This window comes from Pseudophryne corroboree, chromosome 6 (assembly GCF_028390025.1).
Source record: "Pseudophryne corroboree isolate aPseCor3 chromosome 6, aPseCor3.hap2, whole genome shotgun sequence".
Taxonomy (NCBI): domain Eukaryota; kingdom Metazoa; phylum Chordata; class Amphibia; order Anura; family Myobatrachidae; genus Pseudophryne; species Pseudophryne corroboree.
The window spans coordinates 251162261-251175388 of NC_086449.1; the positions used below are offsets into that span (position 1 = coordinate 251162261).

General features: G+C 44.1%; 1 protein-coding gene across 1 annotated transcript in view; it reads left to right on the plus strand.

Annotated features, from left to right (window-relative positions):
• The window catches only part of LOC134931961 (ras and EF-hand domain-containing protein-like), a 94645-nt gene that overhangs the window by 65240 nt on the left and 16277 nt on the right, over positions 1-13128 (plus strand). The window contains exons 9-13 of the mRNA XM_063925871.1: positions 7947-7996; positions 9674-9878; positions 9998-10114; positions 10250-10397; positions 11102-11183. Coding sequence (XP_063781941.1) covers positions 7947-7996; positions 9674-9878; positions 9998-10114; positions 10250-10397; positions 11102-11183 — 602 coding nt within the window. The remainder of the gene's footprint in view (positions 1-7946; positions 7997-9673; positions 9879-9997; positions 10115-10249; positions 10398-11101; positions 11184-13128) is intronic.

Consider the following 13128-nt stretch of genomic DNA (forward strand, 5'->3'; position numbering starts at 1 on the left):
CCTCAAAGATCCTGCTGATTGCAAGCAGGAGGCTACCTTGAAGTCCATTTACACACATTCTGGTACCTTACTCAGACCGGCGTTAGCATCGGCTTGGGTTTGTAGCGCTGTAGCAGCATGGACAGATACCTTATCGGCGGATATTGATACCCTGGATAAGGACACCATTTTATTGACCCTGGGTCATATTAAAGATGCTGTCTTATATATGAGAGATGCTCAAAGAGACATTGGCCTACTGGGTTCTAGAGTCAATGCTATGGCGATTTCTGCTAGACGAGTCCTATGGACCCGACAATGGACAGGTGATGCCGACTCAAAGAGGCATATGGAGGTTTTACCTTACAAAGGTGAGGAATTGTTTGGGGAAGGTCTCTCGGACCTGGTTTCCACAGCTACGGCAGGTAAATCAAATTTTTTGCCTTATATTTCCTCACAGCCTAAGAAAGTGCCACCTTATCAGATGCAGTCCTTTCGGTCACATAGAAACAAGAGAGTACGAGGATCGTCCTTTCTTGCCAGAGGTAAGGGCAGAGGGAAGAAGCTGCCAACCACAGCTAGTTCCCAGGAGCAGAAGTCCTCCCCGGCCTCTACAAAATCCACCGCATGACGCTGGGGCTCCGCTGAGGGAGTCTGCCCCAGTGGGGGCACGTCTTCGACTTTTCAGCCACATCTGGGTTCACTCACAGGTGGATCCCTGGGCAATAGAAATTGTTTCCCAGGGTTTACAAGCTGGAATTCGAAGAGGTGCCTCCTCGCCAGTTTTTCAAATCGGCCCTACCAGCTTCTCCCCCAGAAAGGGAGATAGTTTTAAACGCAATTCACAAACTATGTCTTCAACAGGTGGTGGTCAAAGTTCCCCTGCTTCTACAAGGGAGGGGGTATTACTCAACCCTGTTGTAGTCCCGAAACCGGACGGTTCGGTCAGACCCATTTTAGATTTAAAATCCTTGAACCTATACTTGAAAAGGTTCAAGTTCAAGATGGAATCGCTCAGAGCGGTCATCGCCAGCCTAGAAGGGGGGGGATTTTATGGTATCCCTGGACATAAAGGATGCATACCTTCATGTTCCCATATATCCACCTCATCAGGCGTACCTGAGATTTGCGGTACAGGATTGTCATTACCAATTTCAGACGCTGCCGTTTGGGCTTTCCACGGCCCCGAGGATTTTCACCAAGGTAATGGCGGAAATGATGGTGCTCCTGCGCAAGCAGGGTGTCACAGTTATCCCATACTTGGACAATCTCCTCATAAAAGCGAGATCACGAGAGCAGTTGTTGAACAGCATGTCACTTTCACTGAAGGTGTTACAGCAACACGGCTGGATTCTCAATATCCCGAAGTCACAGTTGGTTCCTACGACTCGTTTGACCTTCTTAGGCATGATTCTGGATACGGACCAGAAAAGGGTTTATCTTCCGATAGAAAAGGCCCAGGAACTCATGACTCTAGTCAGGGACCTATTGAAGCCAAATCAGGTGTCAGTGCATCACTGCACTCGAGTCCTGGGAAAAATGATGGCGTCTTACGAGGCCATTACATTCGGCAGGTTCCATGCGAGGACTTTCCAATGGGACCTACTGGACAAGTGGTCCGGGTCACATCTACAGATTCATCGGATGATCACCCTGTCCCCCAGGGCCAGGGTATCTCTTCTGTGGTGGCTGCAGAGTGCTCACCTTCTAGAGTGTCGCAGGTTCGGCATTCAGGACTGGATTCTGGTAACCACGAACGCGAGCCTCCGAGGTTGGGGAGCAGTCACGCAGGGAAGAAACTTCCAAGGTCTTTGGTCAAGCCAGGAGACTTGTCTTCACATCAACGTCCTGGAGCTGAGGGCCATATACAACGCCCTTCGTCAAGCGGAGACTTTGCTTCGCGACCTACCGGTTCAGTCAGACAACATCACCGCAGTGGCTCATGTAAACCGCCAAGGCGGCACAAGGAGCAGAGTGGCAATGGCGGAAGCCACCAGGATTCTTCGCTGGGCGGAAAATCATGTAAGCGCACTGACAGTAGTGTTCATTCCGGGAGTGGACAGCTGGGAAGCAGACTGCCTCAGCAGACACGATCTACATCCAGGAGAGTGGGGACTTCATCAGGAGATCTTCGCACAGATTGCAAGTCTGTGGGGACTGCCCCAGATAGACATGATGGCGTCCCGCCTCAACAAGAAATTGCGGAGGTATTGCGCAAGGTCAAGAGACCCTCAGGCGGTGGCTGTGGACGCCCTGGTGACACCGTGGGTGTTCCAGTCGGTCTATGTGTTTCCTCCTCTTCCTCTCATCCCCAAGGTGTTGAGAATAATAATAAGAAGAGGAGTACAGACAATTCTCATTGTTCCAGATTGGCCGCGAAGGGCCTGGTATCCGGATCTGCAGGAAATGCTCACAGAAGATCCGTGGCCTCTTCCTCTAAGAAAGGACCTGTTACAACAGGGACCCTGTCTGTTCCAAGACTTACCGCGGCTGTGTTTGACGGCATGGCGGTTGAACGCCGGATCCTAGCAGAAAAGTGCATTCCGGATGAGGTCATTCCTACTCTGATAAAGGCTAGGAAGGATGTGACAGCTAAACATTATCACCGTATATGGCGGAAGTATGTTTCTTGGTGTGAGGCCAGGAATGCTCCTACGGAAGAATTCCATCTGGGCCGTTTCCTTCACTTCCTACAAACTGGAGTGAATTTGGGCCTAAAATTAGGCTCCATTAAGGTTCAGATTTTGACCCCATCCATTTTCTTTCAGAAGGAATTAGCTTCTCTCCCAGAAGTACAGACTTTTGTGAAGGGAGTGCTGCATATTCAGTCTCCTTTTGTACCTCCGGTGGCGCCTTGGGACCTTAATGTGGTGGTGAGTTTCCTTAAGTCGCACTGGTTTGAACCACTTAATAACGGTGGAATTAAGATTTCTCACTTGGAAAGTGGTCATGTGGTTAGCCTTGGCTTCGGCTAGGCGAGTGTCGGAGTTGGCGGCTTTGTCTCATAAAAGCCCCTATCTGGTTTTCCATGTGGATACAGCGGAATTGCGGACCCGTCCTCAATTCTTGCCTAAGGTGGTTTCATCGTTTCATATGAACCAACCTATTGTGTTGCCTGTGGCTACGCGAGACTTGGAGGATTCCGAGTCCCTTGATGTGGTCGGGGCTTTGAAAATTTACGTGGCCAGAACGGCTCAGGTCAGGAAAACAGAAGCACTGTTTGTCCTGTATGCAGCCAACAAGGTTGGCGCTCCTGCTTCGAAGCAGACTATTGCTCGCTGGATCTGTAACACGATTCAGCAGGCTCATTCTACGGCTGGATTGCCGTTACCAAAATCGGTAAAGGCCCATTCCACTAGGAAGGTGGGCTCTTCTTGGGCGGCTGCCCGAGGGATCTCGGCATTACAATTGTGCCGAGCTGCTTCTTGGTCGGGTTCAAACACCTTTGCAAAGTTCTACAAGTTTGATACCCTGGCTGAGGAGGACCTCCTGTTGCTCAGTCGGTGCTGCAGAGTCATCCGCACTCTCCCGCCCGTTTGGGAGCTTTGGTATAATCCCCATGGTCCTTACGGAGTCCCCAGCATCCTCTAGGACGTAAGAGAAAATAAGATTTTAAACCTACCAGTAAATCTTTTTCTCCTAGTCCGTAGAGGATGCTGGGCGCCCGTCCCAGTGTGGACTACATCTGCAAGACTTGTATATAGTTTTTGCTTACATAAGGGTTATGTTGCAGTTTTGATCAGTCTCGGACTGATGCTGTGTTGTTTCATACTGTTAACTAGTTCGTATATCCCAAGTTATACGGTGTGGATGGTGTGGGCTGGTATGAATCTTGCCCTTAGATTAACAAAAATCCTTTCCTCGTACTGTCCGTCTCCTCTGGGCACAGTTTCTCTAACTGAGGTCTGGAGGAGGGGCATAGAGGGAGGAGCCAGTGCACACCCATACCTAAAGTTCTTTTTTAGTGCCCATGTCTCCTGCGGAGCCCGTCTATCCCCATGGTCCTTACTGAGTCCCCAGCATCCTCTACGGACTAGGAGAAAAAGATTTACCGGTAGGTTTAAAATCTTATTTTTAATCTGCCTATACAGTATAGATGCCTGCATACGAGGGGATCACTGTTTCCTATGAAATGAGCACGCACACAGCATTTGTGCAGAACTGTGATAAAATGTGCTCCCCAAAGAATAGCACATGTCATTGTCAGTGCTGCATGAGAAGCACTTTTCTCCATGGAATGAAATCTATCCCCAAAATATCTGTGTCACTCCCTAACTTTCTTCGAAAACTGACCAGTGTGCACTCACCTTCAAATAAATATAAGTGGAACCCACCTGGTCTGACTAAATTCCCCTAAATCTATCTCACTACTATTATTATTATTATTATTATTATTAGGTAAAAGCCCGTCAAAATGATGGACACCAGGGCCGGATTATAGGGGATACAGTCACTACTCACACCGGAGCTTGGCGGATTTCTGGAAGTCCTGCTGCTGGGAGCCGGGGCTCTGTCAGTCTGAGTGTGTGTGGGTGGCATTAGCCTTTTCTGTATATACATGCTGTATATCTGTAATGGGCAGGCTATAATCATGCTGTACTCTAGACACCAGTACTGACAAGTGTAAACCCACTGGTCCCTGCAAAGGACCCCACCCCTCTGACGGCGTGTAGTATATATAAAGTAGCTGAGCCGATTATCTGCCTCCTCCTCACTTGCATCATCTGCAGCACCAGCTCCGACCCCTTCTCCTCCTGGTCACAGAACTGCTCACCCCACATAGGGTCTCGCCCCTCCTGCCAGACTGATTCACCTTCTCCACTGCCAAAAAAGTGACCACACGTGTCCCCGGTGCCTCTATGCTGAGTGCTGCGGGTCCGTCTGGTTGTTCCTGCATCGGTTTCCTGGTTACTGCTGCTAACCTGTTGCTGAGTCCCGGGGTGGCAACCTGCTGTATATGGAGGAGGGGGGCAAAATATGCAGTATATGGCAAGAGCAGTATATGGAGGAGGGGGGTGCCCGGTTTATAGGGGCCACTATATGGAGGGGCATGGGGGTGCAGTGTATATAGAGGCAGTATATGGTGGGGGGTTGCAGAATATGAAAGAGGATGGGGGTGCAGTGTACATAGTGGTGTGTATGTCGAGGGTCTGAGACTCCAGGTCGACAACAAAAAGGTCGACAAACCTTGGGTCGACACCAATTGGTCGACACACATTAGGTCGACGTGGACAAAAGGTCGACAGGAACAAGGTCGACATGGAAAAAGGTCGACATGAGTTTTTTAATGTTTTTTTTGTGTTTTCTTTGTAGAGTGACCGGGAACCCCAATTAGTGCACCGCGTCCCCTCGCATGGCTCGCTTCGCTCGCCATGCTTCGGGCATGGTGCCTTCGCTCCGCTTCGCTCGGCACAGATTACCGTTCCAATCGTAGTCCACGTGGATCGTTAAGTATGAAAATGTTCCAAAAAAGAAAAAAATTGTGAAAAACTCACGTCGACCTTTTTCCATGTCGACCTTTTTCCATGTCGACCTTTTTCCATGTCGACCTTGTTCCATGTCGACCTTTTGTCCATGTCGACAATTTGTCCATGTCGACGTAAGGTGTCGACCAATTGGCGTCGACCTAAGGTGTGTCGACCTTTTTGTTGTCGACCTGGAGTCCGGATACCGTATGTCGAACGGAGCTCTGTTGGGCGCCCTCCAGTGGCTGTATTATGTATGTAATACTATATTGAACAAATCTGCATCTCTTTCTCTCCACTGTCCCTATCTGCCCCTACCACTCCACTCTCCCCAGTCCCTATCTGTCCCACCCCCTCTCTCTCTCTCCCCCTCCCTTGCCCCTTCTCCAGTATGCAGCAAGTATGAAACAGTCAGATCAGAATTATTGGTATGCGCTCGCCCCCCTGCCGGCATTCCACCGCTCGGGATGCCGATATCAATATGACATTCGGCCTCCCGTGCTGCGGGATATCATACCGAACCTGTATTATTAGTATTAGCAGCAGAAGGTTAGGAGGCTGGAACATCTCCCTGCAGGGATGTATTCCTGGGACCGGCGAATAGGAGACCGACGGTCACATAACTTCCCCCTACATCCCGCCCCCTCACAATCCCGACGGTCGGCATGCCGACCAACAGGAACTATTCCCATTCGTGGGTGTCCACGACACCCATAGAGTGGGAATGCGGTTGCCGCCGAGCCCGCAAGGGGCTTGTTGCGCTCGCCTCCCCCCCCCCCCCCCCCCCTGACGGGATTCTGCTGCCGGGATCCCGGCGTCTGTATTTGACCGCCGGTCTCCTGACCGCGTGACGCATACCACAAGCCTCCCTGCAGTATCACTTTCACTTTTAGCTGTGAGTCATTTGGTCTGTGTGGCGGCCTCTAGTGGCCGCCGGCGCACATAACAGGTGAGCAGCAGCCTTACCCATTTATTATATAGGATTGTTAGTATATTATTTGTATTATTATAGTTATTAGTTACTGTAAGCCAAAATTTTTACTGTTTTAATGTGGCAATATTAAAAATGGGTGTACTACAATATACCGGCGCCAGGATCCCGGCCTCCAGAATGCCAGCAGCGGGGCGTGCGCAAAAGAGCCCCTTGCGGGCTCACTGCACTCTCCACGCTGCGGGCATGGTGGCGCGCTAACGCTATTTATTCTCCCTCCAGGGGTGTCGCGGATACCGACAGCTATTGTCAGGATACGACAACTATCGTTAGTTATCGGGATAATGACGACAACTATTCTCCCAGGAGGGAGAATAGTAGTTGGTATTCCGGCGCCGGTATGCAGAGTGTCGGGATATTGAGTGCCTCTCATTAAAAACTGCCTATTGCACATTTTAAGAAATTACTCTTTCAAGTGCACAAATACAGAATATTATCAAATCTATATTTTATTTTATGAGAAAACACAGTGCTTACTGATCAAACAGGTATTTCAATACATACAGAAATCTGACATGCAAGACAATTTTTCATTTTGATATAAAATGTAAAAGTAGAAGCAGAATTTCTTTTGTACAGAGTATTGCCTCGGGAAAGTTAATTGGACAATTTACCAGCAGCAGGCTGACTGCAAACTGATTTGTTCAGCTTTTACTTTTTGTCGTCTTTGCCCTTGGCCTTCTTCTCTGTAACCTCACAGAAAAAGGCGTGTTGTTTAGATGATCTGTATTACACTTTTCCTTTTTTGTGTTTGCTTTGTCACCCTAGACCATTTCTATGCATCAAAATATACCATAAACGCCGTCTTGCACATCAGACTTTGCCTTAGTTACACGTTATCTTCTGCACGTATACATGAAAAACTTGGTTTCTGTATATTGATTTCTATAAAGATGTAGCTCATTCCTATAGTTTCCTTCCTAACGGAGAATGTATATATCCTTGTCACATTATACCATTACTTTTTAGAGGGGATAAATGAATGTATACAGAGGCTTCATAAACTCTTTTTGAGTGTGATTTATGCATTTGATTGATCCTAATTTCTTCTAATCCATATAGTTTGAAGTTTGTTCAACCTATATGGTTCTTTCTGGCCTAAGGAATTCTAGACCGATTTATAAGCATATTTGAATCTTTAAAGAAGGGTGATTGTTTTCAGAAAAAGGCCTTATTATCATAGAAAGGCAATCAAGGCAAGGTGACAGAAAGCAGTCCTCTGAGTTATGTCTGTTTCCTTCCTCAAAATAAAGTGCTCCATGCTCTTATAGGGAACAGTGATTTGTTTAGTTTACACTATATTAGGACAGTGACCCTAATATTTCATCCTATGGTTTATATATAAGAGGTATTTGGGTAAGATTTACAAGCACTTAGTAAACCTTTAAAGGTATAAATTTTGCTTCTGTCCATACGTTTGCAGTTAAGGAAAAAGGTACAGAAAATCTGCTGTAGAACGAAAGGAATTGATTGGCTTTCATTGTGATAAAATGTGATTTCTTCCTTTTCAGCATTCTTCTCCCAATCCTCAAAAGGAAGCACCTGTGATTACTTACAGCAGGTAGGATATAAATTTAAAAAAATAAGGACTTCCTTTACAAATGGAGATAGTACTATTTTTCTGGAAAATAGTTTCAGGAACTACAGGTCTGGGGGTGGAGTTATTAAAAAAGTGATCGTTTTTAGAAAAGAAGGCACTCAAAATGGACTTTAAAATAAAACGTATCTTATGGGAAACACATTTTGGCTCAGGACATGTTCAGGAACCCAGTTCCTGATTATGTCCTATTTAATGAGAGGTTCAGGAACTGAGTTCCTGCTGAAAAATAGCAGTGGAGATAGTGTTCAAATAATTGGACTCCTTGCTAAACAAAAAGGATCCAGATTTTAAGTTGCTGAAACTAACTAATATCCAGTGGACTGTAAGCTCACATAAATAGGGTCCTTTCTACACTGTGGGCTAAATTTACTAAGGAGATTTTGCCCCCAAGCCTCTAGATTTACAGTACTATTCAGCAATTTGGAGGGTTTAAATAAAACCACTGATGATATTCGTTGATGTGCACTGACTCTAAACTAAACTGCGCGTGGTTTATTGCAAGCCGAGTGTATTTAGGGTAAACTGCCATTTATTAATGTTTAGATAGTACTAAATCTTTCTCTCTTTCTATAATAAACTATTCTGCTTAGCATCTTTTCAGGTCCCCTGGGTATATATACTGGTCGGTGCCAGGGAATTAAAGTAGATAACCATGCCTCTGTTCGTTAATAAAAAACAAGAGCAAGAAACATCAGATAAGAACCACTTGGCCCATCTAGTCTGCCCATGTACATGCGCACACACTTAAACACTAGGGTAAATTGTTTGTTGGGAGCCAATTGACCTACCAGTTTATTTTTGGAGTGTGGGAGGAAACCGAGGTACCCAGAGGAAACCCACGCAAGCACGGTGCAAATATACAAGCGCTACACAGTTAGGGCCATGGCCTCAGTGCTGTGAGGCAGTAATGCTAACCATTACACCATCCATGCTGCATTTTAGCTTTCTTATTAACATTGTCTCATATTACAAATTAACATTGTTTTATAAAAATGGTGCCCCCATATAATTATTAAACATCTTCTCATATATAAATGTAAATAACAGTGTCCCATTTATTTTATTCTGATATAAAAATATTATCCACAATATGTTTTATACTGTGTTTGCACCCTAATGTAGAGTAATGGTTATAAGAAGCTCCCAAATCAAAATGAGTTTGTCTGGTAAGCCCGCCTACGTAATAATAGGCCACCCAATCATGAGCAGCCTTTCATCTCCTCATACCCTAAGAAACATTTCTGAAGGGTAACATCTCTACAAAAACTCCCCAGCACAATGTACATGTAAATGTACCTATGGTATTAAAAGATTTGCAGACATTGTTGCATCACAAAAATAATAATAAAAATAATTAGGTGGTTTTAATCAATCACATATTTCTTCACCGTACAATATTATTAGCAATAATTTGCATTATATTTGTCTATTATAGGAGTTATGGATGTATGAAACTCCTGTTTAATCTGCCGCTTACTGACCAACATTTACACACAAAGCTCCACCAGTAACACAAATGAATTAGAACAGCTGTAGAATCAAGCGTGCGTTGCTTTTTTCATGTTACTGTCTTGAGCATTTTATGTAAAATAACAATTTATGCCGAATGTCACCCTCCTACTCTGACTTTCTCCACAGCTATGCCACAGAGGATGATCCATACCACCGGTTTTCTGATGTAGCCAAGTGGGCCAACAAATGCAATGAAAGTGGAGTGTCCCTGCCTCGCAGCATTGGATACAGTGATGTGGATAGCTCCGCCAGTGAATTTGGCAGTGAACACAGCCACAGCTCCAACGAGCCCTGGGAAGGAAGTGTTTCTTATGTGAATTCTGAAGCAGAGGTAACTGGTTTGTTGTTGGCACATGCCCAAAGGGTGACCATGCACAGCTGGTGCGGATGCCTTTTTACATACTATATAGGCAATGAAGTGTTGTTTTTATGTTGAATTCACTTTACCAGACACTGGAGGCCAGATCAGAAGTTGATGGTAGAACCAAATGGAGTCCGTCTCGACCCGTAAGCCGCAGTGGTTCCTCTGCTTCTTCAAAAAGGCGACTTCCTGCATTTACACCAAAAGTGAGTGAAATGCATTTGCGCTAATGCGAGTCATCTGCTGGAAGGGCCTTTATGTTTTGTGTTCTGTGTTTTCCATCTGAATGTAAATGCTATTGTTTATTGTGTAAATGTACATTGTGCTTATGTTCAATGCAGAAAGAAGGTTTGGTCTTAGGAGAAGGATCCCAATCCCCTAGTCCAATTTATAGGCTCGTGCTGGCTGGAGATGCTGGATCCGGGAAGTCCAGTTTCCTTCTAAGACTGTGTTTGAATGAATTCCGAGGCGACATTCCTACCACATTAGGTTGAGTGAAGTGTTTACACTTTATATCCATGGACTTGAATTGAGGGGAAACAATTATACTACTCTATTTATAGTAATGATTATTATTATTATTATTATTGTGTAACCGTCAGGAAACCTCTTTTCTTTTTTTGAATAAAAAATTGTTAGGAGTGGGGTCTTCCAGGGTGTTGCTTTGTCATACGTACAAATAGAAGCATTGCCTGATTCAGGGCCACATGAGTCTGGTCCTGAAAATGATGAAGGTCCTAATGTGAGCAGAGTTGAGAATTGTGGCCAGGATCATGGAGGAAATGGGTGGCTCCTCCCTCCAACCTCCTCCATCGCTCTCTCCCATTAATAATACAGGCACCACTAACTGATTCACAAAGTCTAACAAAACTGTTCCTGACTAAGCAGGTCTAACAAAACTCCTGACTAAGCAGGCCAGTCCCATATTGTATGCAGGCATGTCCCATTTAATTGCCTGCAAGTGGTTCCTTCTGAAGATATGGTTTGTTTGAGTAAGAGCCATACTGTGCTATTCTCACCCAGCTCTAAACCTTTGCCCTAGATGTTCTGTTTGTTTTTCCTTGCAGATCACCTCTGTGACTGCGGAGTATTTCTGTTATCCCTCTGTATCTTCAGATATGTTTTACTAATAGTGTCTAAGCTCCCCAGTTGCTATAAACATGTCAGTTAAGAATCCTTCTCTTTACATTTAGGAGTTGACTTTCATATGAAGAAACTATTAGTTGATGGAGATTATACAACACTTCAGATCTGGGACACAGCTGGACAAGAAAGGTAAGTGCAAACATTGAAATTATGTGCCTATCTGCATTGATAAGAACACTGTACTCAATTTAAAAATAGAGATGCCTATATTTAACTTAACCCGTCACATGAAGTACATGTAAAACCTTTATTTCTATGTTGTGGAGACTGTTTTTGGCACTGTGACTAGCCAGTTTAGCTTTCCACAATGTTTCACTTATATTTTTTTTAAATCCATCAATTAAAAAATCTGATGTACAGACGTGGACAAATTTGTTGGTACCCTTACAGTTCTTTAAAACAATGCTTCATTCCTTCTGAAAAGTAATATTCTTAAACGCTTTTGCTTAATGTATGCCTTCATGTCTTTGCTATGTCACAGAATAAAGAGAAGAAACTGAAAATATATAAATTCTTGCTTATTCTCTAAAGATCTTTTTAAAGTGACCTGGACAGATTTGTTGGTGCCTCTTAGAAAAGATTACAAATAATTGGATTATATTGCTATTTCAAACTAATTGCTTTCATGAATTAGCATCATACGTTCTCAATCTTCCTTTCAATCATTCAGCCTACTTAAATGGAGAAAAGTAGTTACTCTGCTGTTTGGTATCATTGTTTGCACCACACTGATCATGGACCAGAGAAAGCAAAGTAGAGAGTTGTGTGAGGAGAGGAGAAAGAGAAAATTATAGGCAAGCATGTTAAAGGTAAAGGCTATAACACTATCTCCAAGCAGCTTGATGCATCTTTGATTACAGCAATTATTATTAAGAAGTGTAAAGTCCATGGGACTGTTGTCAACCTACTTAGTTACTACCGCAAGAGGAAAACGGACCCCAGATTAAACATGATAGTGAGAATGGTATATTGCATATTGATAAGCCACAATGCTTCTGGGAGAATGTCCTTTGGACAAATTGGTTAATACTAAAGTTTTTTTGCAAGTCACATCAGCTCTATGTTCAAATGAAAAAATGAAGCTTTCAAGCAAAGGAACACCATAGCTACTGTGAAACATGACAGAATCTTTGTTATATTTTGCTGCATCTGGCATGTAGTGCATTGAATCTGTGCAGTGCACAATGAAATCTCAAGGCATTCTATAGCGAAACCTACTGCCCAGTGTCCAAAATCTGTCTTAGTCGAAGTTTATGGATTTTCAACAGGGTAGTGACTCAAAACACACAGCTAAAAGCACTCAAGAATGGACATTGGACTATTTTGAATTAGCACACTATAATCTCTGATCTGAATCCTATAGAACATCTATAGGAATTGCTGAAACATCCAATCTGGAGAAAGGCACCCATCAAACCTGAGACAGCTGTACAGTTTGCTCAGGAAGAGTGGGCCAAACTACATGCTGACAGGTGCAGAAGTATCATTAAGAACTACAAAAATTGCAGGGATTGGCAATAAAGATTGTGCAACAAAATATTATTTTACAAGGCCAATATTTTTGCCCATTTTCATTTGTTTTATTATTAAAAATATTCTTTTTACCTGAAAGGATACTACCAAATTTGTCAATATCTGTATGAGCCAGTAACCGTTTTGGCGGTACTGAGATTGAGCTGGTTCTCACATAAATTTTCTCTAATATGTATGAATAAGGATTAGTATCATACACAGACAGTTGTGTCCTGATTAATCATTGCTGCAGTTGCGCAAAACAGCCCCTTTCAGTCTTTTTTTTTTTTTTTTAAATAATATCAGAATTAATTAGGTATGCGACACTTGTAATCTGTGTGCAGCCGAGTCTCTGAATCTGTATACGGAGTGCTATGAGTCAGCGGCCACTGCTTCTTTCCATGCAAGATTCTGTTGTGCTTCATACACCGACTCAGTCGCACACAGATATACAAGTATTGCATATCATATCACCGTTGTGTTGCAACTTTGATGCATTTCATGAAGAAGAAAAAAAAAAAAAAACACCTAACACTGGCAGTGTTACACAGTACCTGGCAGC